The following is a 27,853-nucleotide window of genomic DNA, read 5'->3' on the forward strand; positions in this document are numbered from 1 at the left end:
CGATTCTCTTGCCTCAGCCTCCCGAGTAGCTGGGACTACAGGTGCCCGCCACAACGCCCGGCTATTTTTTTGGTTGCAGTTTGGCCGGGGCCGGGTTGAACCCGCCACCCTTGGTATATGGGGCCGGCGCCTTACCGACTGAGCCACAGGCGCCGCCCTACTTAGTCATTTTTAACAGTACATTTTTTTAAAAAGATACTAAGTGTCCATAAGGGATCTGCTTTAATCAATGTTTTTATTGGTCAATCTTAAAACCACTAAAAGTAAATAATGCTCATTGTACCAGCAGGGTATGTTGCAGAATTATAGATTTTATTAGTTAACCACTTTAATCACCAGTTTATATTGACTATCAGCTTTATATTTTCAGAATTGGATTAGAAATACAAGCTAGCAATCAGTAAGAAAGGAAAAGATGAATCTCTGCCAGTTAATGTGTTTGACATGTTCAGAATATCCGTTTTAGAAGAGAAAAAAGGTTAACCATTTTTATGACAGAAAGACTGGGTTGATAACAGCAATAATACAACATTCCAGAATCATCAAAACTGTCTATTCAGAAATTAAACATTTTAAAACAGAAGAAGGATGATACTACCATAAATCATACTGACACAGAATAACCATGGCCAGTTTGAGAACTTGGGTAATAGTGGAAAGTCTAAACTGAAATCCAACTGCAGGGTTTGTAGTCCTGCAGACAGGTGTGATTCTCTGAAATGCCTAAAGAGCTTCAACATAGTTGGCCGGGAGCATGCCAGTCCTGCCGGTCCTCTGCACGGTGCCATACATCCAGCCTTCATCAATGGCCTGGACATTTATGATAGCATCTCCATCTTTGAAGGACACCTCATCGGCGTCTGCAGCCATATAATCATACATGGCACGGAAGATTTTCTATTCATGAGGATGGAAAAAGGGGAGAAACGTTATATATTGGATTTGCAACAATTAACCCTAATCCAATTGTAAGATTCCTCATGACATACTCCACAAACTTAAGTTGCACAAAAGAGAATGTGCAACCATCACCAAGAAAGTAAAAAGAACACAAAAAATACCAGAAAATGTTTGTAAGTCATACATCTGATAGGGGATTTATATCCAGAACATACAAAGAACTGCTACAACTGAACATCAAGAAAAAGGCAAAGAAATGAATAGACATTTCTCCAAAGAAAACATAGAAGTAGCCACCCAATAGCACATGAAAAGATGTTCAACATCATTAGTTATGAGGCAAATGGAAGTCAAATCCACAAGGAGGTCCACTCTGCACTTGCCAGAATAGCAACAGGTGTTAGGATATGGAGAAATTGATTGGATCATCAATTGCTGGTAGGAATGTAAAATGACGCAGCCACTTTTTGTAAAGAGTCTTTCAGTTAACACATGTTTATAAATACAGAGTTACAGCAATTCCACTCCTAGGTATATACACAAGAGGAATGAAAACAGGTCTGCACAATAACTTGTACATCCACGTTCATAGCAGTGTTACTCATTTAAAAAGTGGGAAAACAACCCAAATGCCCACCAACTGATGAATGAATAGATAAAATGCAGTATATCTGTACAGTGAAATAATATTTAGTGCATAGAAAAAGAAATGAAATATAATAATACACAAGTCAACACAGATGAACCTCGGAACATTAAGTAAAAGAACCTATGCACCAAAGTATACTAATGTTCTGTGATTTCATCTATATGAAATGTCCCAAATAGCCAAGCTTATGGAATCAGAAAGTAAATTAGTGGATGTCTAGGACTGGGTGATGCAGGAAGGGAGAGGCTGGAGAATAAATGCTGATAGGAACAGAGTTTTTTTTTTTTTTTTTTTGAGACAGAGTCTCGTTTTGTCGCCCTCAGTAGAGTGCTATAGCGTCACGGCTCACAGCAACCACAAACTCTTGGGCTGGAGTGATTCTCTTGCCTCAGCCTCCCAAGTAGCTTTGACTATAGGCCCCCACCACACACCTGGCTATTTTTAGAAACAAGGTCTCACTCTGGCTCAGGCTAGTCTGGAACTCATGAGCTCAGGCAATTCACCCACCTTGGCCTCCCAGAGTGCTAGGATTACAAGCATGAGCCACTGCACCCAGCCCAGAGTATTTCTTTTTAATGGTGGTGAAAATATTCTGGCTCGGTGCCTGTGGCTCAAGCGGCTAAGGCACCAGCCACATACACCTGAGCTGGCGGGTTCAAATCCAGCCCGGGCCCACCAAACAACAATGACGGCTGCAACTGAAAAAATAGCCTGTAGTCCCAGCTACTTGGGAGGCAGAGGCAGGAGACTCACTTGAGCCCAGGAGTTGAAGGTTTCTGTGAGCTGTGATGCTACAGCACTCTACCCAGGGAGACTTGAAGCTCTGTCTCAAAAATAAAAAAAAGAAAAGAAAATATTCTAAGATGATAATAATTAAGCAATTCTCTGGTGGCGCCTGTGGCTTAGTGGGTAGGGCATCGGCCCTATATACTGAGGATGGTGGGTTCAAACCCAGCCCCAGCCAAACTGCAACAAAAAAAATATCCAGGCCTGTGGCAGACACCTGTAATCCCAGCTACTCGGGAGGCTGAGACAAGAGAATCACCTAAGCCCAGGAATTGGAGGTTGCTGTGAGCTGTGTAAAGCCACAGCCCTCTACCGAGGGTGATAAAGTAAAAAAAAAAAAAAATTCTCTAAAGAAAACATTAAATTGTACACTTCAGATTGTGAACTGAATACTATGTTAATTATAAACTATATACTAAAATATTAAGCATAAATCATAAATCACGTTCATAGCAGTGTTATTATATACCATAAAACAATGTGTGTATAGAGTGAGAGAAAAAAAAGGGAATGTGTGTATGGGCAGTGCCCATAGCTCAGCGGGTAGGGTGCCAGCCACATACACAGAGGCTGGTGCCCCAGCCTGGGCCAGCTAAAACAACAATGACAACTGCAACAACAATAACAACAACAACAAAAATAGCTGGGCATTGTGGCAGGCACCTATAGTCCCAGCTACTTAGTAGGCTGAGGCAAGAGAATCGCTTAAGCCCGTGAGTTTGAGGTTGCTGTGAGCTGTAACGCCATGGGACTCTACCCAGGGCAACAGCTTGAGACTGTCTCAAAAAATAAATAAAAAAGGGGGAGTGTGCTGCTAACTTTATGTATGGTCTTTTTCTCCCTTTTGAGGATATCAATTTTATGTTTTGGAGAAGAATTTGAAAAACTATACCAATATTGCATGTTATCACTCACTTTGGAAACTTGGGAGCAGAACAGTAGTAACAGTTTCTACAAGCTATCACACATAAAGAAATTGTAACAATTTGGAGGTATAAATTAGTGACAATATCCGAAGACGACGCTTTGGAAGGTACCATATATTTTTTCACACATTCTGAAATATGCACATGTATATTCAAACTCAAAAACAGATTTTCCCTTTCCCTCTGCGTAAGTGGAACAGTACGATAAATAATACTCTCATTTGTTCTTTCCATTTAATACAGCTTGGAAGACTTTTCATATAAATATAGTTCTATTTCATTCTTTTTGCTGCAGAGAATTTCACATTTTAGTAATATCACAAATTATTTAGCCATTTTCATTTTCCTGGACATTTATTTGTCACCTTTTTCTTTCTTTTTTCTTTTCTTTTTTTGGAGACATAGTTTCACTATGTTACCCTCAATCTTCAATAAAGTAATATGAAATCACAGCTCACAGCAAACTCAAACTCTTGGGCTTAAGTGAGTCTCTTGCCTCAGCCTCCTAAGTAGCTGGGACCACAGGCTCCCACCACAAAGCCCGACTATTTTTTTGTTGCAGTTGTCATTGTTTAGCTGGCCTGGCCGGGCTCAAACCTGCCACCCTCGGTGCATGTGGCTGGTGCCGTAACTAACCACTGTGCTACGGGCGCCGAGCCCATTTTTTTTTTCTTATATGAGCATCCTAGTGTTTATCTTTGGACAAATAATTTCTTAAGAACAAGCTTAGAAAGGTGAAAGTGTTAGGGCAAATAGAATACGTGTTTAAATTTTTTTAAAATTTTGCTACTTGGGTGGTGCCTTTGGCTCAGAGGAGTAGGGCACTGGCCCCATATACCGGAGGTGGCGGGTTCAAATCCAGCCCAGGCCAAAAACTGCAAAAAAAATATCTTGCTATTCTAATGTTCAAACATGGTACAATATGATCATATTTGATTCAATATGCTTTGTCATTGTATACGTTATTATAATTTGCATATTCTTAGTTACTGAGCATGGTGAACAGCTTTTTGTGGGCCATTTTTATTTCTTTTGCAACAGATTGTCTATTCATAATCTCTCAGGTCCTCCTTATTTTGAGAGGAAAGGCAATAATTTTTTAGTGAATTTTAGAGTGCCTTATCTTTTTAGATATTAATCATTTTTGTAACATATGCTGTAAATATTTTCTCCCAGTCTGACATCTTCTTTTTGTCATAAAAACACTTACAATTTTATGGTCAAATCTGTCGATCTTTTCTTCTACACTTCTAGATTTTAGAACTTGCTTAGGAAGGCTTTCTCCATCCCTTAATTTAACTGCAAAAGTAGTCTCTCTTTTTCTGTGCTTTTGCAATTTTGTTTTTTATATTTAGATCATTGATACAGCATTTAATATGTTTTGAGATGGGTATCTAATTATATTACTTTTTTCTTACTAAATTTATAACTAGTTACGCCATGATCATTAATTACTTAACAGCCTTTCCTGCTGATTTGTAATTCTTTTAGGGCCCATCTTTGGCTTCATCTATTTTTGTATCTGTTATCATGGTAAATCCATATCTAATTATTATAGCTTTTAGTTGTGGTATGTTTTGCTATTTTATAGGTAAGTACTTAGAGATAAGTACTACTTATTTTATTTAATTAAATAAAATTAATTAATTGAATGATTAATTGATTAATTAATTAATTTTTTGAGACAGTTTGAAGCTGTTGCCCTGGGTACAGTACCATGGCCTCACAGCTCATAGCAACCTCCAACTCTTGGGCTTAAGTGAGTCTCTTGCCTCAGCCTCCCAAGTAGCTGGGACTACAAGCACCTGTCACAACACCCGGCTATTTTTTTGTTGTAGATGTCGTTGTTGCCTAGCTGGCCCAGGTCAGGTTTGAACTTGCCAGCCTTGGGGCATGTGATTGGCACTGTAACCACTGTGCTACGGGTGCCGAGCCTGCTTCTCCATCTTGAAGCACTCAATTTTCAAAAATGATACTGGGGTTTTGATTGGAATTGAATTTATTTATTTATTTTAAGAGCAATTGATAACTTTACAATATTCTCTTCCTTAAATATGTATAATGAGTCTCAACATTTATTTATATTTTCTTTTATGTCCTTCAATAAAGATAGTTGTCTTCATACATTGTTCATTTCAATCCTAAAGTGTTATGTATGTTTTTGTAATGTTATGAATGGAATACAGTATTTAAACTCAGTGTTTTAAAGTAGACGGGTGAATTGTGAACATGGTTTGGCTTACCTCTTCAGTAGGCTATAAATTAATGGGGAAGATCTAAGATCTGGCATGTATATATGTGTGTACATGTCACTGTGCACACATACATACATTTTCTTCTTCTTCTTTTTTTTTTTTTCAAAGACAGGGTCTCACTCTGTCACCCAGGCTGGAGTATAGTGGCACAATCGTAATTCACTGCAGCTTTGAACTCTAGGCTCAAGCCATTCTCCTGCCTCAGCCTCCTGCCTCAGCCTTCTAGTGGCACAGCTAATTTTAAAAATTTTTTGCACAGACAGGGCATCCCTACATTGCCCAGGCTGGTCTCAAACTTCTGGGTCCAAGTGATCTTCCCACATCAGCCTCCCAAAGTGCTGAGATTAAAGGCATATGCCACTGTGCCTGGCCTGTATATACTTTTTTTTTGTTGCAGTTTTTGGCCAGGGCTAGGTTTGAACTCGCCACCTCTGGCATATGGGCTGGCGCCCTGCTCCTTTGAGCCACAGGCGCCACCCCCCTGTATCTACATTGTAAAGAATGATTCTAAGCTGCAAATGTTTAGTTTAAGATAGTTGTGAGACCAATGAGCCAAAACTGATGGTTGACTATAGCTTCTTTTAAAAAAATCATTGAATAATGCTTTTTTGTTTTTTCAGACAAGAGTCTCACTTTATCACCCTCAGTAGAGTGCAGTGGCGTCACAGCTCACCGCAACCTCCAACTCCTGGGCTTAGGCAATTCTCTTGCCTCAGCCTCCCAAGTAGCTGGGACTACAGGCGCCCACCACAACGCCCAACTATTTTTTTGTTGCAGTTTGGCCCGGGCTGGGTCTGAACACACTACCCTGGGAATATGGGGCCAGTGCCCTACTCACTGAGCCACAGGTGCTACCCTGAATAATGCTTTTTCATTATTTTGTATTTAGCAATGAATGTTTTATGATTAACGTTAACACAAAATGTATAGCAAAAGAGTATTATATAAAACATAAGGTTGGTTTAAAAAAAAACCATAATACTTAAAATCATTTTTGCACATATCAAAAAAAAGATTCATTATTATCTTTATTATTTACTTACTCCAGCAGTAGATGGATGAGATGGGATAGAGGATACCGTTGTCTGTTGGGTAGCAACTGAAGAAGATCGTTGTTGTGGGAGTACTGTGGTTTTTGCATGTTTATAAGCTGAAAAGAAAGGAGAAATGTTTTGTTTTTGTTGGGGGGTGGTTTGAGACAGTCTCACTTTGCCACCCTCGATAGAGTGCTATGGTGTCACAGCTCACAGCAACCTCAAACTCTTGGGTTCAAGTGATCCCCTTGCTTCAGCCTCTTGAGTAGCTGGGACTATAGGCGCCCACCACAACTCTCAGCTACTTTTAGAGGCGGGGTCTCGCTCTTGCTCAGGCTGGTCTCCAACTCCTGAGCTCAGGCAACCCAACTGCGTCGGCCTCCCAGAGTGCTAGGATTACAGATGTGAGCCACCGTGCCCAGTCTGAAAGAAATGTTTTATAAAAAGAAATTGTGGCTAGATATCCTTTAGCTGGTGTTTAGTGGCTGGGCAGTGTTCTTTTCCCCCAACTTAGAAAGAATGATTTCCAAGAAGGGAGGATCTAATAAGATTAATGAAAATGAAACATCTAGCTCCACAGTTCTAGTCTCTTCTCATTAGAAGAAAGGATCAAGATTAATTAATTATTTATTTATTTTACTCAAAGCATCTCTTACAGTAACTGTCAGCGAGCTGGCTGGCCATGACGGCCTGTACCTGATGAGGTTGTAGAGAAGAAGACGCCTCCATCACTGTAGGTGGACAGGTGGTGGTCAGCAGCTTCCGAATGCTCAGACTTCTCCTCACCCCCACTGATGCTCAGTGCACTGGCAGATCGTGACTGATCTCGGCTCTTGCGCTGAGCTTGGACTGGAAGAGATGTGATTGGGAGCGATGTAGCAGAGATGAAATTTCTGTGGCATAATGCCTAAGAGTAATTCAATCTTGGAGGTGGTTATTTTTTGCCAAGCATGGTTTTAAGTAGTTTTCTGTGGATTAAACCCTCACAACTCTTCTGATATATGGTCGCTAACTTGATATTACAGATTAGAGCTGAAGTAAACAATTAATTGGTACAGTCAGGTTTCAAATCTGAGAGTCTGTCGATAACTACCACTCTTTCCCTTCACCTTGCCCATTTTCCTAGCTCACCAACATCAACAGACAGTAACATTCACATTCAATCTCCATCTTCAACTTCTCCAGAAGGTCCTTCCTAATGTCCAAATTAATTTAGATACTCTTTCTCTGTGTTCCCAGAATATTGTGGGCATGTGTCGGGTGTTCCTGTCTCTCTTCATCAGTAGACGGGGGCTTGAGTCCCCTGAGGACTGGCACTATGTTTCACTCTACGTTTTAACATGCACAGAAGGCATAAAGGTGTGCAGCTTGTTCTGTTGAAGGAATGATCTTTCTTGACTCACGAGAGATCAGAAAGTCCCTAAAGATCAAGTTCATTACCTTCTATTTGCCTGTATATTTTATTTCCATTCTTTCTCCAATAGAAAGAATTACTACCTTTTTCTTTAGAGGAAAAAAAAATGAAAATAATGGATTCTGAAGGAGACATGCAGTGAGGCAATGAAACAAAAATTTTCTCCAAACTTGAGCTTGTTTAGAAAATGAGTTTGACCCACTGGTCAACAAGGTGTTTTATGCTGAATGGGCAACTCAGAAAACAACACTCTGGAGGGAAAGAACTTCAGGGCCTAAGTCATTGAGTGTAGCCCACTGCATGGTGATTGTATGTGGTAAGCCTTCTGCAGCATAACATACCATTAATCTTGTGTAAGCTTCGGGATTGAATATTATCTTCTGCAGGATCATAGTCAAAAACTGAACCAGGATTAGTACGCCAGACACGTAAACCTGAAAGGGAACCAATGATCAAAACATTGGACTTTTCCAATAACTTGAAAACCAAGTTATTTTTAACTTGGATTTAAACAGTCACAGAGAATAGAATCACTCCTATTCAGCTTTGGGTCATGTCTTCTCCGAGAACAAAGATCATGTGGAAGAGATGTCAGCCTTAATAGTAACTTTCCTGCAGACCTAACGGAAACAGGTTGAGGTCCTTTATACCTGGACTGGATAGACAGAATGACACTTTTGTTTTTCTATCCTCCTGAAAGTTGATCAGCCAGCCAGCCACCTGGGCTCACTTACCTGTAACAGTTTCCTGATCCTGGTCACTGCGTTTTTGTTCCATTTCTACCACTTTCCTTTGAATACCTCGGTAGCTAATGTCACTGAAATCTTGCATGTTCTTTTTCACTCGTTCAGTGATGGGGTCCGTTACCACAGGTGTGAAGCACCCCTTGTGTTTCTCAAAGTCTTCATGATATTTCACCTGAAATGTCAGGAATTCACTTTATGAAAATATAGGATGTGACCATTTCCCTTTTTACATGTTCTAGAGGGCTGGCCAGCCAATCCTCCACAATCCCTCACTCACCGTGGAGATATGCCGTTGGGTCTCCCTCACCCGTCTCATCTCGGGAGTGTCCAGCACGTAGGCGGCTTTGCCTTGTATTTGTTTCCGGAAGCTATCAGAATAAAGAACCTGATGGAGGAGGGACACAAATGAAGACATGAATGGTGCCACCCTAATTCCGAAGCAACAAAACCTTTCCAACAGGTGGAGTATAAGAAGCTGAAGAGGGTTGCTCCAGCCAACTGAAAAGACCCAGGAAGATACGTGGCTCACAGTGGAACAGGCCTGAGGACGGGGAGGGCTAGCAGCAGAAAGACGTGCTTTCACTTTGAGAATGAAACTCATTTTCATTTTTTTTTTTTTTTTTTTTTGTGGTTTTTGGCCGGGGCTGGGTTTGAACCCACCACCTCCGGCATATGGGACCGGCGCCCTACTCCTTGAGCCACAGGCGCCGCCCCTCATTTTCAAACAGTAAGGGGCACAGTATAATTTTGAAAGGAAAAGAAAGAAAATGGCCTCTTGAATTTGCTGGGAATTATGGCATCAGCACCAGCATATTTGATGGCATTTATCTCTAAATCTGATACTAAAGGGATTCGAAAAAACTATCATTTAAAACAAGTGAGCCTTTTTTCTTAGGTTAAGTCCTGATTGCATAATCCAATATGCTAACATAAAAATCAAAGTCCTCGAGACACTAAAAGCCCAAAATAATCAAACCCAAAGAAGATATCTATTTCAAAGTGTTACCCATTTCATAAAGTATCTTAAAAATAAAGGACAGCAGAAGATTAAAGATGTTAGGAACTACGTTTGTTATAGTGGGTTATGTAAAACTACTTTAATTAAAATAAAAAGGGGGAGAAAACATTGGCAATTAACTTGTTTAGTATGATCATTTGAAATTTAAAAGCACATTTATGTCAACTTTAGTGTAAATTTTCAGTTGAATAAGAAAGTGCACATTTTTATGGTGTTAAAATGTTATTTTTCAAGATAATTGCATTTCTATCTCTTTTTACATTTTAGTGGTTTTTTTTTTTCAGCTGAATGAGAAAGGCGTGTTTTTATGATGTTAAAATGTTATTTTCCAAGTTGTTGCACTACTCCTTTTTAATGCTAGAAAATACCGAGCTAATGTTTTCTTGGTTGCGCTTAGCTCTCTCCATCTCTGGAGTAACAGGTGTCGGAGTTGCTTTTCTCATATTCTCTTTGTACAATACCTAGGGGAGCCAAAAGAGCATCCAGGAATCAGAGAGCAGAAAACATGTTCAGAAAATCATCATGTAGCTGGTGTTATGGCTCAATTATATCACACTCTACAAGGAACCCCTCAGGACGAGAAAGCCATTAAAATGTTATGGTAGAAAGCGACAGATTAAGAAAGAAGTATAATCAGTGCGAGCTGCTGGGGTTGGGTGCTGGGTTTTAAGTAGGTAAGGAAGAATTTCTAAAGGTGCACGTAAGTTTTGGAAACACTGTGAGATAAATTAGTGGGATAACCATGTTTGCCGGGCTTGTTAACATTTTAACACTTTTCCTCTCTGAGATACCGAGCTAAAGTTTTCTTGATTGCGTTTGACTCTTTCCATCTCTGGAGTAAAGGGTGTGGGGGTTGCTTTCCCCAGGTTCTCTTTGTATAACACCTGTGAGATACAAAGTGGTACCCGAAAGTCACTAGGAAGCAATATTTACTATTAAATATAATGCGATTTGGGGGGGGGAACACTATGATTAATCTATTACTATTAGTGAGAACAGCTCTCTGGAAGAAAGCTTAAAAGATAGCTAATGGCAATGGTACAGGTGAGATTGAGATGCAGAAGTAACTGGCATTTTGTTTGTTTTTAACCTGGGATGGGGTTAGGAGCAGGCCAAACTGCAGGGGTTACTTTGCAAAATCAAAAGCACTTTTGGTTCTCAAGACAATACCGAGCTAATGTTTTCTTGATTGCGTTTGACTCTCTGCATCTCTGGAGTGACAGGGGTTGGGGTGGCTTTTCCCACATTCTCCTTGTACAAAACCTACATGAGTCCAATGGATCCAAAACGCCAGAAAGAAAAAAAGAGTTACAGTTACCAAAGGAGGAAAGGGAACAACAGATAACTTTTTTTTTTTTTTTTTTTGGTAGAGACAGAGTCTCACTTTATGGCCCTCGGTAGAGTGCGTGGCCTCACACAGCTCACAGCAACCTCCAACTCCTGGGCTTAAGCGATTCTCTTGCCTCAGCCTCCCGAGTAGCTGGGACTACAGGCGCCCGCCACAACACCCGGCTATTTTTTGGTTGCAGTTTGGCTGGGGCCGGGTTTGAACCCGCCACCCTCGTTATATGGGGCCGGTGCCCTACCGACCGAGCCACAGGCGCCACCCACAACAGATAACTTTTGACGATGCTCAAGCTACCCAGCTGGCTGGACAATAAGGTTAGATGGAAAGCAGTGTGTTCCCAAAGGGAGTTGAGCGTAGTTACAGCACCACACACATTTCTACGCTGGGACACTGCCCTAAAACCCTTGCGGGTTGCAAAAGAGAACTGTGGTGTTCTCCCACTGTTATTTTACCGTTAGTCTATCCACATCAAGCCACTGGCAAATTAACTGAGCAGGAGTTACAGGCCTGGGCTTAAAATCACACTGAGAGAGCTGAGGCTGCTCCTACTATAGCAGCCTTTGACAGGAACTTTTTGTAGCACTTAAACTCCTATAGACTCCCCAGTATCAGTGAAACTGTAGGTACTCAGACAAGGCAAAGAGTTTCCCTACTTCTTTTTCCTTGTCCCTGTGCTTTGTCTCTTGAATTAGTTTAGTACAACATTGAGCTTTATCCATAAGGAAAAATGTTTTTGACACTTTTATTGCTATTATGTTGTATCAATAGGAGACATAGTAACATATCATGACAAATCCTCCACTTCCATGTCTCCCCTCAGTGTCATTTCTGGAAACCTTGGAGATTTAGGAAATGGCATTCAAGAGGAAGAATTCTGTGAAAGTAGAGGTTCTCAAAGTGGGGTCCCTGGGACAGGGAGTCACCTGGGAACTTGTTAGCAATGCAAATCTCTGGCCCTGTATCGGACCTACAGAATAAGAAACTGGGGCCCCCCAAACCCTCCGGGTGATTGTGGTGCTAATGTTTTAGAAGCACTGTAGTCAAATATTGGACAAATCTGCAGACAGTGTAAATGTGGAGGGCAACAAGGCTGTTCACTGCTGAAAGCCGGAATCCCCACATAAACCTCTCAGGTCCTGATGGTTTATGAACATATGTAATATCTCAGACCACAGACTGACAGGAAATGGTTTGCCAAAGTTAGCAGTTGAAGACAGTGTTAAGAGAAAAACAATAAATTTTAAAAGAAATGAAAAGTAGTAAAACCAAAAAGATATTCTGGTGACAGTTTCCTATTATTATTATTATTTTTTTTAAGAAAATTGACAATCAATTGCCCAAACCACTACTGGATCATAATTTGAATCATTATCCTTGAAGGAAAGGATCAGGGGTTATTTTTCTCAAGGTCTCTTTGTCCAAATCTGACAGAGTAAATTAGAACCTGAAGTCATGCAACATAAAAATACAAGGAAATCACGATTCCAATATTCAAGACAGAGATCTCCTCGTTCATTCCCACCCTGAATTTCAAGAGTACCTAAAACAAAGAGACCTTGGGGGTAGTGGATAGAGAGTAAGTTCGGGAAGAAATAAGCAAAAGGATGTTTTATGGAAACATCTGTTACTTTTTAATATTAGAAGTTTCAATTATGGATTAAAGCAATCTTGTTATTATGGGGTTAGGCTTGGAGAAGCCCAAAAGAAATGAGGATAAATGTGGTGAAGAAATTCACAAAATTAAGTTGTTTTTCAAAAGTAAGGTTAATATGTATTATTTTAAATCATGAAAGTAGTTTTTTAAATCATTAAAGAAGTAGTATTTTTTTTTTCTTGCCAAAGTACCGAGCTAATATTTTCTTGATTGTGTTTGACTCTCTCCATCTCTGGAGTGACAGGTAAAGGGGTTCCCTTGCCCATGTTTTCCTTGTACAACACCTGTATGATGAAAAAGCATCCAGAAAAACAACCGTAAGGAACATTTCATTTGTTGGAAGGTTAGGGGTGAGGTCAACTTCCTTTTTACAAAATAATAGTAGTCCAAGAAAACAGAAGTTAACAGTTGATAAGATGCCACATACTACTTTAATGGAAGCCGTTATGGGGATGAGGACACAGCCCCTGTAGGGAAGCAAGGACCTCAGCCGTGGGGCAGGGGCCTTCAGAGTCATCAGTGTTAATTTTTCCATTTCTATAAGCACGGTGCCTCCTAAACAATCACGTAAGGATTTGAGATTGTTAGAACTCAGTTTCGTTGTTATCTACACAAGCTATAAGACTCATTATTTTTCTTAAATGTATATAATAAAATACCCAAATTAACTGTATTAGAGAAATAAAAAAGGACGAGTGTTCTTTTGCTAAGCTATATTAAAAGCAAAGGAAGGGAAGTGGGTTTAGAAAAAGAATAAATGTTAAGGATCAATTTAATCCTCAAGTCAAGCAGCTTTTTTTTTTCTTTCCAAAATACCGAGCTAAGGTTTTCTTGATTCTGTTTGACTCTCTGCATCTCAGGAGTGATGGGGACTGGAATTCCTGTCCCCAGGTTTTCTTTGTATAGCACCTGTGTGAGAAGAAAGTGTGCAGAACAAAGAAAGACAACAGTCACTTTCCCGCAGCAGCTGGAGGGGGGGGGGGAGGCGGGGGGCAGGAGAAGTGGGAGGAAGAGCGTGAGTTAGAGGAAGTGAAGTATCAAAGGTTTTAGATTCAACCTCTGTGAACCTAAAGACAAAAAGCAAGGGAATGGAGGAAAGAGCGGTGAAAACTAAGAAATAGCAAAGAATAGGAAAGAAAATTGGGTTATTTTTGTTGTTTGAACTCTTCTCTGCAGCACTGAGCAAGGAAGAGGATCATGAAAGGCAGCAATTAGTCTCCCCAGCTTGTTATGAAGAGTGAAGAGAAATAGAAACAGAAACAAAACCAAGGAAGTTATTTTTGATTTGAAAACGCTATTAATGAATAGGGATCTTTGGGTTGTACAAACATTATGTATTTAAAGATACACACAAATCTTCTTTTGTTGACTTTCAAAAGAAGTCAAAGTATTTAATTTTTAGTTTGGGTGAACATACTGGGAAGAATTATGTCTAAGGCAAATGGAGACCAGTGACAAGATATTAAAAAAAGAAACTTTAAAATACCTGTACAAATTGCAGTAGGGACATAGAAAGTTAAAGTAGGAAATGAGGCCAACAATAGGATCTGTGCACAATAATTTTTTTTAAGCTTTAGGTTCAGATCAAATTTGCCAAAGCAGGATAAAGATGAATGCTCAGACACTGAGGATGTTAAATTTTTTAAAAGCTAGAATGCAATACTGGACACTTTAAAACATTAAGCCAAATGGTTATATGTGTATCGATGTTTAGCTAAAATGAGGAAATGGATTCGTAGGAAATGGCAGCATTAAGTTGGGAACAACATGAGTAAAATTTTTTTATTGGGATAAGTTGATTAGATTTTTAAAACCTAGCCATTAATCTTTTTAAAAACATTTTTTAAATAGTTAAAGGGATTTTTTTTTTTTTAAATACCGAACTAAAGTTTTCTTGATTGAGTTTGACTCTCTCCATCTCTGGAGTGATGGGGATTGGAATCCCTTTTCCAACGTTTTCTTTATACGACACCTGTACAACACAAGAAAGCATCCAGAAAAAAACCAGGCAGTCAAAAGAGCCCTTTAGTTTATGTCATAGGGGACCTAGTATGAAGCTACAGACATTAAACAGGAAAAGCAAATTCACCAGGTCAACCTTCCTGTGCAGACACTGATCTGCATGAGAATATGTTTTGTATTTCTTTAGCTGATGTGCCAGTGTATTTCATGTTCATCTTTTTACTCTAAAATCAAATATAAATGCTTATTTCCTATGTCAGGATTTAAGGGAAAAAATACAAATAATTTCATAAGAGCACTAAAATGCTCAATGTACAATATAAAAATTATTTTAAAAATTAAATTAGCTGAATGTATTTATCTTCGTTTGTTCTTTATGAGGTTTTTGTTTCTAGTCCTTATCTTAAACATTGTTATTGTTACTAAATTTTAAGCCTTTTTAATTTTGTGAAGGCAAAAAGTGGAAACCTAATAAACATATGTATACGTAAAAAAAAAAAAAAAAAAGATTAGCTGGCTGGGTATGGTGGCTCATGCCTGTAATCCTAGCACTCTGGGAGGCCAAGGCAAGCGGATTGCTTGAGCTTATGAGTTCGAGACCAGCCTGCGCAAAACCGAGACTCCGTCTCTACTAAAAAAAATAGAAAAACCGAGGCAAGAGGATTGCTTGAGCCAAGTTGGAGGTTGCTGTGAGCTATGATACGACAGTACTCTACACGGGACAACAGCTTGAGAATCTGTCTCCAAAAAAAAAAAAAATTTTTTTTTTGATTAGCAAATATTTATTCTCCTTACACAGAATGTTTGTCTTATAGTAACAGATATTTAAAACCTCAGACCAGGCTCAACGCCTGTGGCTCAAGCAGCCACATACACCTGAGCTGTTGTGTTCAAATCCAGCCCAGGCCAGCCAAACAACAATGACGGCTGCAACCAAAAAATAGCCGGGCATTGTGGCAGGAGCCTGTAGTCCCAGCTACTTGGGAGGCAGAGACAGGAGAATCGCTTGAGCCCAGGAGTTGGAGGTTTCTGTTAGCTGTGATGCCATGGCACTTTACCCAGGGCAAAAGCTTGAGGCTCTGTCTCAAAAAGAAAAAAAAAAAAAAAAATCTCAGACCAAATCTATACAATATAGCAAAATTGGTCTTTGTTAAATAAGTTCAAGTTGTACACATGGTTGAGTCTAAAAGCTAATATTTTAAAACATGGTATTGTTTATGTTTACTTTCCACAGTATCTAAAAGGCTTTTGCACCACTGAACAATTTTGCCTCAATGCAACCCGAATAAAAATTAACACAAATGGTTATAGAAAAAATAAGTTGCCCAGAACCATCAAGATCTTTAAGCTTTCAAATAGATACAAACAATAAAATATTAGTCTAATATAGAAGAAAATAATTTTAAAATAATTTTTTAAATTGATGCAATATTATTATTACTTTGATGAATAGTAATAATCATAATGAACCCACAGGGAAAACAACGAATACAACATTCCAAAAGACAAATTAACTTACATCAAAAATATAACAAAATTGAAGAATTATTAGTGAATAGTAATTAAAAACAAACAGAACAAAAAGACAGTGGGACCAAATAAAGTTACTGATCTAATTATGTGAAAGAATCAAACTTTTAGAAAATATTTAAACTGACAATTAAAAACATTTTGGCTTAATCCCCAACTCACTCCACAAAAAAATCCAGCTATATTTTCCTAATGATATTTGATTCTCCATCTGAGGCATAAATGAACCTAAGATCCTTGCACAGAAGTTTCACAGATTATTTGTATCTTATAGAGGTTTTCAACAACAATAATGTTAATAAAAGAGAAAATAAGATTAAATATAAATTCATGATCTGTGTATTTAAAACTCATGATTTGTGTATTAAAAAGAAAAAACGCAAGCCTTTGATTTCTATTTATGAGATGGCTTGCTTGAGACAAGAATTAAAATAAGATGGCTTTGGTCCCAATGTTGAATGATCTTGTTTCTCTGTGCTTCTGTTTACCTGAATCCAATCTACATTACTGTGACCTCTGCTCTCACGCAAGGGCCACCATTTCTACATATGGCTTGGAATAAAGTATCTTTTCTTGGAATGCTAAACCAGAACTATGAGATAAAAAGAGTTCCACGGAAATAAGAGTTTGGTGTTTGGTTTTTCTTTTTTAGACATCAATTAACTTCAAAGTCCCTGCAGTAACTTAAGGTGAAGAGAGAAGGAAAGAAACCAATAAAAAATTTCAAGGGACATACAGAAAGTATAAAACGTTAGAATCGTATGGTAAGTAGGAGATCCAGAAATTGGAAAGATTCAGTTGGTGAGATAAGGAAAAAAAGAGATTTTGTTAAATTGATTATTATAAAGGAACAAATTTTGCTTTATAGAAATTATAATTTTTTTAATATGGAGTTAAGGGAGTTTTCTCCCAAATACCGAGCTAAAGTTCTCTTGATTGCGTTTGACTCTCTCCATCTCAGGAGTGACAGGTATGGGGGTCCCCTTGGTCAAGTTCTCTTTGTACAATATCTGTGTGCACAAAACCAACAATCAAATCAGCCTGGGCCCATCTTCAAGGTAGACTTAACCTTAAAAAGACTCTAAAAGTGACTGTTGTTGTTTTTATGATAAAGTAAAATAGACTTAAGTTTAAGTAACCTTAAGAAATCGAGCCCCTGGCTGTCTGCTTTAGTCACACACAGTGTGAGTCTGTGTCTAAGTGGCATCAATACACACACAGCGCCAGGCTGAGGGCAGGAGTGGCTTGACTTACACAGGCCTTCTCTCAAAGACAGGATGAGGCCTGATCAAATCGCACTCAATGTATGAATTAATATCCATAATGAGTTGTTGGTAACACTAAGTTAGAGAACCCAATAAAAGAAAGAAAGAGAGAAAGAAGTTAGGGGAAATAAAATATATAATAAATATTAAAAATAAATAAACGTTAGCTATCAATAAGCCTGAAAATATCTCAAAGGAAACTTGTTTGTATCTTTCACGGTATATACAAAAGGTTGTGGAGACAAGTGAATTTGTATTTCTGAGTTACTGTGAATTGCTATGTTGTCTTTGAAAGAAAATGTTTAAGAATCACATTGTTTTAAGAAAAGCTACAGACACAAAGAATACATCAAATAAAACCACAACAAAGACAAATACAATTCCCATTAACAGTGTCCTGTGGAAGGGGTGTTAGATTTAACTTTTGACTTGTGCCATACCAGTTAGAAACACCTATTGTTATTAAAGGAGGATCGGAGGAAGGAAACACTATTACAGGATTTTAAGGAAAGTGATAAATATCTACGTTTTAGAGAAAACACAGTTAAAATTTCACACCAGGACTAAAGTAAATACTAAATTAGATTTGCATTGAAAACCGAGGTAATATTTGGTACCATTACGTTCATTCTATGAATTTAGTAATTTTATGTTTGTAATGTGTTATGATTTTAAATAAGAATTCAGGGATTTATTTTCCCCCTAAGAAATACCGAGCTAAAGTTCTCTTGATTGCGTTTGACTCTCTCCATCTCAGGAGTGACAGGTATGGGGGTCCCCTTGGTCAAGTTCTCTTTGTACAGTATCTGTGTGCACAAAACCAACAATCAAATCAGCCTCGGCCCATCTTTTAGGTACAATTAGCTTTGAAAAGGCTCTAAAAGAGCTTTTTTGTTGTTTTTACCCTGAAATAAAACAGACCTAAGTAACCTTAAGAAATCGAGCCACTGCCTGTCTGCTTTAGTCACACACAGTGTGAGTCTGTGTCTAAGTGGCATCAATACACACACAGCGCCAGGCTGAGGGCAGGAGTGGCTTGACTTATTATATAGGCCTTCTCTCAAAGACAGAGGATGAGGCTTGATCAAATAGCACTCAATTTAATTGAAATTAACATTCGTAATAAGGCCAGGTGCAGCAGCTTATGCCTGTAATTCTAGTACTTTGGGTGGCTGAGCTGGGTGAATTGCTTGAGCTCAGGGATTCGAGACCAGCCTGAGAAAGAGTGAGACCCCGTCTCTACTAAACATAGAAAAACTAGCCAGGCATGGTAGCCCAGGCTTATAGTCTCAGCTACTCAGGATGTTGAGGCAAGAGGATCTCTTGAGCCCAAGTTTGAGGTTTCTGTGAGCTATGATGCCACAGCACTCTACCCAGAGCAACAGAGGAAGATTCTGTCTCAAAATAAAAAACAAAACAAAACAAAAACCCAAACATATATTCATAATGAGCTGTGGATAATACTAAATTAGAGAACCCAAAGAAAGAAAGAGAGAAAGGTTTAGGGAATAAAGTAAATAGTAATAAATATTAAAAGCTAAATAGATACTAGCTTTCAATAAACCTGAAAATATCTCAAAGGAAAGCGTATTTTACACCTTACATAGTATACAACAAAGTTCCTGAGACAAGTACATTTGTATTTCTGAATTACATGTACTGTGAATTGCTGTGTTGTCTTTGAAAGAAAATGTTTAAGAATCACATTCTTTTAAGAAAAGCTACCGACACAAAGAATACATCAAATAAAACCACAACAAAGACAAATACAATTCCCATTAACAGTGTCCTGTGGAAGGAGTGTTAGATTTAACTTTTGACTTGTGCCACACCAGTTAGAAACACCTATTGTTATTAAAGGAGGATCGGAGGAAGGAAACACTATTACAGGATTTTAAGGAAAGTGATAAATATCTATGTTTTAGAGAAAACACAGTTAAAATTTCACACCAGGACTAAAGTAAATACTAAATTAGATTTGCATTGAAAACCGAGGTAATATTTGGTACCATTACGTTCATTCTATGAATTTAGTAATTTTATGTTTGTAATGTGTTATGATTTTAAATAAGAATTCAGGGATTTATTTTCCCCCTAAGAAATACCGAGCTAAAGTTCTCTTGATTGCGTTTGACTCTCTCCATCTCAGGAGTGACAGGTATGGGGGTCCCCTTGGTCAAGTTCTCTTTGTACAGTATCTGTGTGCACAAAACCAACAATCAAATCAGCCTCGGCCCATCTTTTAGGTACAATTAGCTTTGAAAAGGCTCTAAAAGAGCTTTTTTGTTGTTTTTACCCTTAAGTAAAACAGACCTAAGTAATCTTAAGAAATCAAGCCACTGCCCGTCTGCTTTAGTCACACACAGTGTGAGTCTGTGTCTAAGTGGCATCAATACACACACAGCGCCAGGCTGAGGGCAGGAGTGGCTTGACTTACACAGGCCTTCTCTCAAAGACAGAGGATGAGGCCTGATCAAATAGCACTCAATGTATGAATTAATATCCATAATGAGTTGTTGGTAACACTAAGAGAATTCAATAAAAGAAAGAAAGAGAGAAAGCAGTTAGGGGAAATAAAATATATAATAAACATTAAAAGATAAATAAACGTTAGCTATCGATAAGCCTGAAAATATCTCAAAGGAAGCTTGTTTTTTTGTAGAGACAGAGTCTCACTTTATGGCCCTCGGTAGAGTGCCGTGGCCTCACACAGCTCACAGCAACCTCCAACTCCTGGGCTTAGGCGATTCTCTTGCCTCAGCCTCCCGAGTAGCTGGGACTACAGGCGCCCGCCACAACGCCCAGCTATTAGGAAGCTTGTTTATATCTTTCATGGTATGTACAAAAAATTGCGGAGACAAGTAAATTTGTATTTCTGAGTTACTGTGAATTGCTATGTTGTCTTTGAAAGAAAATGTTAAAGAATCACATTCTTTTAAGAAAAGCTACAGACACAAAGAATACATCAAATAGAACCACAACAAAGACAAATACAATTCCCATTAACAGTGTCCTTTGAAAGGGGTGTTAGATTTAACTTTTGACTTGTGCCACACCAGTTAGAAACACCTATTGTTATTGAAGGAGGATTCGAGGAAGGAAACACTATTACAGGATTTTAAGGAAAGTGATGAATATCTATGTTTTAGAGAAAACACAGTTAAAATTTCACACCAGGACTAAAGTAAATAATTAGATTTGCGTTGAAAACTGAGGTAATATTTGGTATCATTATGTTCAATCTATGAATTTAGTAATTTTATGTTTGTAATGTGTTATGATTTTAAGTAAGAATTCAGGGATTTTTTTTTTCCCCCTAAGAAATACCGAGCTAAAGTTCTCTTGATTGCGTTTGACTCTCTCCATCTCTGGAGTGATAGGTGTTGGGGTTCCTGTCCCCAAATTTTCTTTGTACAAAACCTGTGAGATACAAGAAAGTACCCAGAAGACATTCAAAACAAGCACAAAGACTAAGGAAGGGAGGAAACTAGGGGAGGGGTCACGCGTGAGGAGGAGATTTCTTAGTAAGCAATATTTAGTGAAGATAATCTTTTTACTTTTTTACTTCAGTATTTTAAGGATGAACTCTACAATGGTAATTACGGGAATGAAAAGGTACGACAGAAATCACTAAGTTATAGGATATATGAGTATCATGAGGAGAAGTCTTTGTTAATTCTACTTACAATATTTCAGATCTACGTGCTCACACTAGTCAGCTGCTGAAAATGTTAAAATATAAGCGGAAATGTGAGTTATTTTGCATTACATTGGGATAGTCTGGGTCACGTAATAATACACACAGACACACCGAATTGTTAAGATGTTACTTTAAGAAGAAGGATGTTGGGTTATTTTGGTAATTTTTTTTAATGAAAAGTTTCTAAATTATATATTTGTAAATACCGAGCTAAAGTTCTCTTGATTGCGTCTGACTCTCTCAATCTCTGGCGTGACTGTAGTTGGAGTGCCTGTTCCCAAGCTGTCTTTGTACATTACCTGTGGAAAATAATCAGAATATTCAAAAAATATAAAATGACCACAAATCCTTTATGCTGCAGCTACATGGTAGGGCTATTTCATAGAAATTTATAAAAACAATCTAGTTTTCAAATGTAAGGGAATAAGGAAAAGAAATTCCATAAATATTTATGTTCTCTTCAGAAATACTAATTTTACTACTTTGAAAAGTGAGTAAAAAGTCATGCATTTTCAATAACTAACACTAGTGCGTTTCTAAAATGCATTAAATAGTGATGATAAATTTAACAGGGAGAATATTCTAGTCATTTCATTGCATCTGGTATTAGTGCCTTGAATATAGTAGGCCTACAGTAGATGATATTTAACCTTGCTTGGCATAAAATTTTCTCAGTAGAGCATACTCTATCATTTTAGGGCTGTTGAGAACTTTCTGTATTTTGTATTTTCTAGTGAACATTGCTTGCTGGCTCCTCGTCTGTAGGTAGCTTTGATATGAGCAGACTTAATTGCTTATTTTTCAGGAAGAGCAACTTTTCTTGAAATTTTTATTGATGATTGCTGGATCAAATGAACCAGTATTTTTGAATGAGTAGAAGTCCGTTCGTTTTTGTAGAGAGTCATGACAGAAGTAAGGAACTTCTACTTTCTGAGCCACTTGCCTCCTTTCCTCTTAATGCTAAAACCTTTCAGCCTAACGGAAGGAATGAATTCTTTTGAATTCCTCTTGGCAGGAGGAAGAAGCACAAGAGTGAGCCAGGGTAGCAATTAGGATGTGGTTTATCTATGGTGTATTGGTGCATAGCATGGGGAGCAATACAGAAAACCTAGGAGTTTGTGTCATGAATTAATTCCTAAATCCAGTGACAAACTAGCAGAAATAGTTTCGTTTTGCTATGAAACATTTTTTTATTTTTAGAGACAGAGTTTCACTTTGTTGCCCTGGGTAGAGTGCCGTGGCGTCACAGCTCACAGCTACCTCCAACTCCTGGGCTTAGGCAATTCTCTTGCCTCAGCCTCCCGAGTAGCTGGAACTACAGGCACCCACCACAACTCTCGGTTGTTTGTTTGTTGCAAATTGGCCAGGGCCGGGTTTGAACCTGCCACCCTTGGTATATGGGGCTGGTGCCCTACTCATTGAACCCCAGGCGCCCCCCTGAAACGTTTAGTAGTCTTTCAAAATCTACCATCTTGGCAACAAAGTTGCACTTTTTTTTTTTGCAGTTTTTGGCTGGAGCTGGGCCTGAACCCGCCACCTCTGGCATATGGGGCCGTCGCCCTACTCCTTTGAGCCACAGGCACCGCCCCAAAGTTGCACTTCTTTATCCTTTACCTAGCAAAGCGGCAGAACTGACCATGGACAGCACAACAAAACAAAATTAGAGAAAAGCAAGAAGTTACATTCCAAAGCCTAGATTTCTTGGATTAGTGGACATTTAAATGAGGTGTGTACCACAAGGAAGAAGCCAGAGTATAAACAGAGAGTGAAAAAACAAGGAGATGTAAATAATGTGAGCAACCTGCAAGAAAAATATTAACACCGAGTATCTTTTAATGGAACTCAACTAAGAGTCAGTCCTCCAGTGACCAGGGGAATCTCTGTTACCTTTTTTCAGCCATCAGCTATTTCCCAAAGTTGACAGAGTCTCTTGCTAGTAGCCAGCAAGTGCTTAGAGCCTGCTCATGAATGGGACAGGGGTGGGGGACGGAGACAGGGCTTGCTGGACAGGAGGTCAGGAGAAGCAGAAATGCGTTACTATCTGAAATTTCAGGAGTGTGGGGCACCCTCCCCCCACTCTGCACAGGAGCCTGAAGTTCCTGATAGAGATTAGGCTTACTATAAATTATTCCATTGTTGGTAGATGATAGGCCAGACCTTAAACATGTAGTTCATTTACAAGAGGGAGAAAGTAGAATGCTGGGCAAGAAACCCTGAAAGGGAGGGAGACTGCTGCGTAGACCAGTCTTCCTGGACGTCAGGGAATTCCATCATTCATTTGTAGATATTAACAAAATGACCTTACTTTTATGTTTATATGTGTATGTTTCTTGAGCTCATCCCAATAATCTTATTACTAGTGTCACACATTTTACTTTAGAGACTAATGGCACGATGATCAATTTAGAAGCCATGACCCTTCTGGTCCTAAGGGAAGACAGGTTGCTTTTCCACTTTTGCAAACTGCAGTGCTACCCCTCAGGACTAAGGGAAAACTGACAACATCCCAAGGCTTGGGAAGCTCTTGGTAGCAGGAGGAAGCATGAGAGAGAGGGCGGGCAGCACTTGGGAGGTGGCCAGTCACACAAACACGTGCTGAGAATATGGGCCTCTACCGAGCTAATGTGCTTCTGGGTCTCCTTGACACGTTTCACTTCAGGCAGGTCCGAGACAGGCGTTCCTTGTCCAATTGTTTCCTTATACTTCACCTGCAGATATAAAAACAGGAAAAGAAAGGTACTATCACATGCTGGACAGTTATTCTTCCCAACACGTACATATGTTTTATTAGAAGCTCCACAGTTTTTAAAATCACAATTTAAACAGCCAGCTTAGTATGTTGGGTCCACTTAGTGTGAACAGGTCCACATTCCGATACTGTGTCAGAAGAGGGACAAGGACACTTAGTTTCTCTCTTGTCCCTTCATGGGCAGGGGTGTGGGCCCTTACTAGTAGCCTACAGCTTTTTCTTTTTCTTATACATACACCCCAATGTTTTATGCCTAACAGTTTATTTGACTAGAACAAATAGACTCACAAACGTGGGTCCAAGAAAGCTGATTTTTATTCTTTGATTCTCACATATTCGACTTTCTCTCAAGCCTCCCCAGTTTTCCTATCTAACGCTTCCCTCATGAAAACTGTGACAACACTTCGTTGAAGAGGACAGGACCCTAAGCCCTAGCACACACCATATGGTAGGGGTACACTGGCACCTATTTTGGCAGCATGAGCCTTTCCTGGTGACAAAGGTTTTGAGTGCAACTCGAAATCATTGTCAATTATCAAAGGGAGGCAGAGAACGTTGCCGGTGAGCACCCTGAGCCTTTACCGAGCTAATGTGGTCCTGTGTCTGCTTCACTCGCGTCATCTCAGGGGTCTTTCCAATCGCCGTTCCGGGGGTGACATCCTCTTTATATAAAACCTGCACATTCAGAATCGAGACCATGTTACACAGAAGAAAGGCAAGCCCCACAACTCCTGGAGAAAGATTAGCAAATGTGGCGTCAGTGAAAACAGAAGACACTGGACGATGTTCCCAGGCAAGGGCCCGAGTAGCGCGTCTGACATCTCCCAACATCAGTGACTCGTACTGTATATATGACACAGATTTTGAGATACAAGATGAGAAAAATCAGAAAGTGCTGAATGACAACTAAACCCTTCCATATGAAATAGAAAATCCACTGAAGAAGCGCAAAGTCAGTCAGTTATTTTGGGGTGGGACAGCAAAAGAAATCACAATGTCAAAAAAAAATCCATCTTCTTGGAATAAGACAACACATGTTACTGCTCTGGGATTAAAAAATTTCAAATGAAAGAAAAGCTACTTTGTGAGCAGATTTATGTTATTTCAAGTGATCTCTGGGAAGATGATTGTGGAGTGGCAAAGTATGAGGTATTTTAACAAGTAACTGCTAGTATTAACTGAAGAGGTTAGATGTTAAGTGTATCAACATGAGACTACTATATTTTAAAAAGAAGAGAATGGAATTATTAGGTTAGCATTAAATGGAAAATAAATAATAAATATACCGAGCTGAAATTCTTTTGATTTTCTTTAACACGAAGTATTTCTGGCGTGTCTTGAACAACTGTAATTTTTCCTTTACTGTTTTTGAGGTCACACTGGTATTGGAGCTACGAAGAAAGAGTAAGCATCTTGTTAAATTTTCAACACGATTTTAGTTTTTAAAAAATTGTCCACTATTGTGTAAAGGAAGTTAAAATCCTATATTTTAAAAAGACTTTATGCCACAATAATCATGATCCGATAGCTCAACAGAAATTATTTGATAACAATTTTGTGGAGAAAGTCATTTTTAAAAACTTACGTATAACTACATTCTTTTTCTTTTTAAATTATCCATTACCTGGACTTGACTTTGAGAAAGATAGATGTCACAACTAACGGAAGAAGGGGATGGTTCCTATTCAGTAACTGGAAGCCGTGGGAGGGGTTTGGGACATGCTACCCCAGAATATGGCACCTTGGAATTTGAGAAAACAGTAGAAACAGTAAAGTCTCTCTAACCTTTCTCACTGTTTTTCCCTGAGGCAGATAATAAAATAATTCTTTTGTCTCCCTCTAAAGTAGGTCATAAGCCCCTCATTGCAGAGAGGGCCTCCCTAGACTAAGAGAAAAGGAGGCAAAAACAGAGACACAAAGAAGAATCTGAACAAACGGGTCTTGCTGAGTTTCCTCATTTTATTGCCATTAGATCACACCTGCTTTGTCCAATCTTTTCTGCACAACTATCCATAAAAATACACAGACTTCCCTTGTTTCTTTGGGTCTTCACTTCTGAACTTCATGTGTCACGTAAAACATGAAATAAATTTGTTGCCCTTGGTAGAGTGCTGTGGCGTCACAGCTCACAGCAACCTCCAGTTCTTGGGCTTAGGCAATTCTCTTGCCTCAGCCTCCCGCCACAATGCCCAGCTACTTTTTTGTTGTAGTTTGGCTGGGGCTGGGTTTGAACCTGCCACCCTAGGTATATGGGGCTAGCACTCTACTCACTGAGCCACAGGTGCACCCTACTTTTCTCTTATTAATCTTTTGTATTAGGAGTCTCAGCCAAGAATCCTGCAATGGAGGAGGAAAAGATACTACATTTTTCTCCCCCATACCACCAACAAAGAAACAGATGGGTGTTTCATGCTAAGATTTGAGATTGCAATATGAGGTGAGCACAGAGAAGAATTGAGCATGCATGTCCTGGGGCGTGGATGGGAGGTGTGGGGGCTGCTCAGTTGCCCTGTTGAAGGGGCAGGATACTCAAATGTGTACCCAGAGGTGACATCCTCCTTGCCCTGACCAGGTACTGGTGGGCTCTGCCTTAGATACAATAAAAACTTACAAGGCTGAAGTTCTTTTGGTTCTCCCGGACTCTCTGCATCTCTGGGGTATCCAAAACAGTTTCATAATAGGACATGGACTTCTCAGCATCTTCCTTGTACTTTTTCTGGGAACAGATTCCAAGAAATAAGGAAGGTGAACACCATCTAGGCTAATTAGGACATAGGCTAATGGGACCTAAAATAGCCTTTCTGGCTCAGTAGAGGGAAAGTCCCTTGTATTTTCTTGACTGTCCAAGGATTTTAGGGACTTATAAAGCAGAGCCCTCTTGATCAATGAGCATTAAACCTTTTCTTAGAAGGAGAATTTAATAGGGCAAAACTGGCAGAGGGAGGCACCTGCTGGCTGGTCCACACAAGGAGGTCATGGCCAGAGGCCTGGGAGGAAGGTGGGGCTGCCTCTAGTACTCAGTGCAGAGATGGACAGAGCCATTTAGACTATTCTACAGGCAGGTGGAGGGAAATTGGAGGGTTAGGAGCTGAGCGCATGGCCTCCAGAAAGGCTTAGCTCAGAGACATTCACTGAGCCATGAGCAGGCACTGAGCAGGCATTTCCAGAACATGGCGCTGATGTACAAGAGCTTGGAACACATCCCCCACAGATAAGGGGGGACTATCATATACAATCTTGAATTTGTGACTTCAGCTCACATTGTTTGCCTCAGCCCCCAAGAATGAGGTTTAAAAGTTATAAAATGCAGATTCTCCATTGCAATCAAGAAGCACTTTTGTAGAAAACACAAGCACCATTTCACCAGTGTTTACCACTCAAAGGCAAATACTGAACTGGGGAAGAAGCAGCCCAATCTGGCCACGTTTTAGACCATGAGAAACAAGCCAAAGAGAGCCCCAGGAGAGCAGAATAAGTGATGTAAGCCCTCCCCAGGGCAGGCTTGCATGCTGAAGTTTTCCTTAAAGATTGACAATGTCAAAGCAGGTCGTAAAAGGCAAGTGAGCCTCTCTTGGCCCACAGAATGTCGGCCTTCCTGGTTCCCCCAGTGAACACAACATGGTCTGGAGTCCATATAATTTTTGTCATTTTAAAAAAGTTAAATTATTATTTTCCATGCTTATCGCCCAAATAAAAGATTCTTTTCTTCTATTTACATAATCTTGTTTCCTAATTAAAACACAGTGTAGCGGTAACTGTATTTTTCAATTCTAATTGTATGATATGCAATTCTACGTTGCAAATAAAAAGTTTAAATCTATGATTCTTCAAACTGTTTGGTCATTAAGAGATCATCAATGAAAATTAAAAACAAAAGTGGATTTCAGAGTTGGGCCAGGGAATCTATACTCCCAAAT

At 39.2% G+C, this 27,853-nt stretch overlaps 1 protein-coding gene across 16 annotated transcripts in view; it reads right to left on the reverse strand.

Moving 5' to 3' along the window:
* Positions 1-291: 291 nt before the first annotated feature.
* Positions 292-27,853, reverse strand: part of NEB (nebulin) — a 256,677-nt gene continuing 229,115 nt past the window's right edge. For 4 of the 16 annotated variants that reach the window (XM_053596348.1, XM_053596363.1, XM_053596347.1 and 1 more), the window contains 21 exons: positions 26,548-26,652; positions 25,223-25,327; positions 24,519-24,611; positions 23,803-23,895; positions 21,394-21,486; positions 20,815-20,907; positions 19,593-19,685; positions 18,201-18,293; positions 17,140-17,232; positions 14,610-14,702; positions 13,547-13,639; positions 12,922-13,014; positions 10,899-10,991; positions 10,520-10,612; positions 10,097-10,189; positions 8,988-9,095; positions 8,699-8,882; positions 8,306-8,398; positions 7,247-7,399; positions 6,560-6,666; positions 292-897 (listed from right to left, as the gene is read on the reverse strand). In XM_053596348.1, coding sequence (XP_053452323.1) covers positions 724-897; positions 6,560-6,666; positions 7,247-7,399; positions 8,306-8,398; positions 8,699-8,882; positions 8,988-9,095; positions 10,097-10,189; positions 10,520-10,612; positions 10,899-10,991; positions 12,922-13,014; positions 13,547-13,639; positions 14,610-14,702; positions 17,140-17,232; positions 18,201-18,293; positions 19,593-19,685; positions 20,815-20,907; positions 21,394-21,486; positions 23,803-23,895; positions 24,519-24,611; positions 25,223-25,327; positions 26,548-26,652 — 2,238 coding nt within the window. In that variant the 3' untranslated portion in view covers positions 292-723. The remainder of the gene's footprint in view (positions 898-6,559; positions 6,667-7,246; positions 7,400-8,305; positions 8,399-8,698; positions 8,883-8,987; positions 9,096-10,096; positions 10,190-10,519; positions 10,613-10,898; positions 10,992-12,921; positions 13,015-13,546; positions 13,640-14,609; positions 14,703-17,139; positions 17,233-18,200; positions 18,294-19,592; positions 19,686-20,814; positions 20,908-21,393; positions 21,487-23,802; positions 23,896-24,518; positions 24,612-25,222; positions 25,328-26,547; positions 26,653-27,853) is intronic. The other 12 variants (XM_053596350.1, XM_053596352.1, XM_053596349.1 and 9 more) reach the window with 12 other exon arrangements.

This window comes from Nycticebus coucang, chromosome 7, assembly GCF_027406575.1.
Source record: "Nycticebus coucang isolate mNycCou1 chromosome 7, mNycCou1.pri, whole genome shotgun sequence".
Classification (NCBI taxonomy): domain Eukaryota; kingdom Metazoa; phylum Chordata; class Mammalia; order Primates; family Lorisidae; genus Nycticebus; species Nycticebus coucang.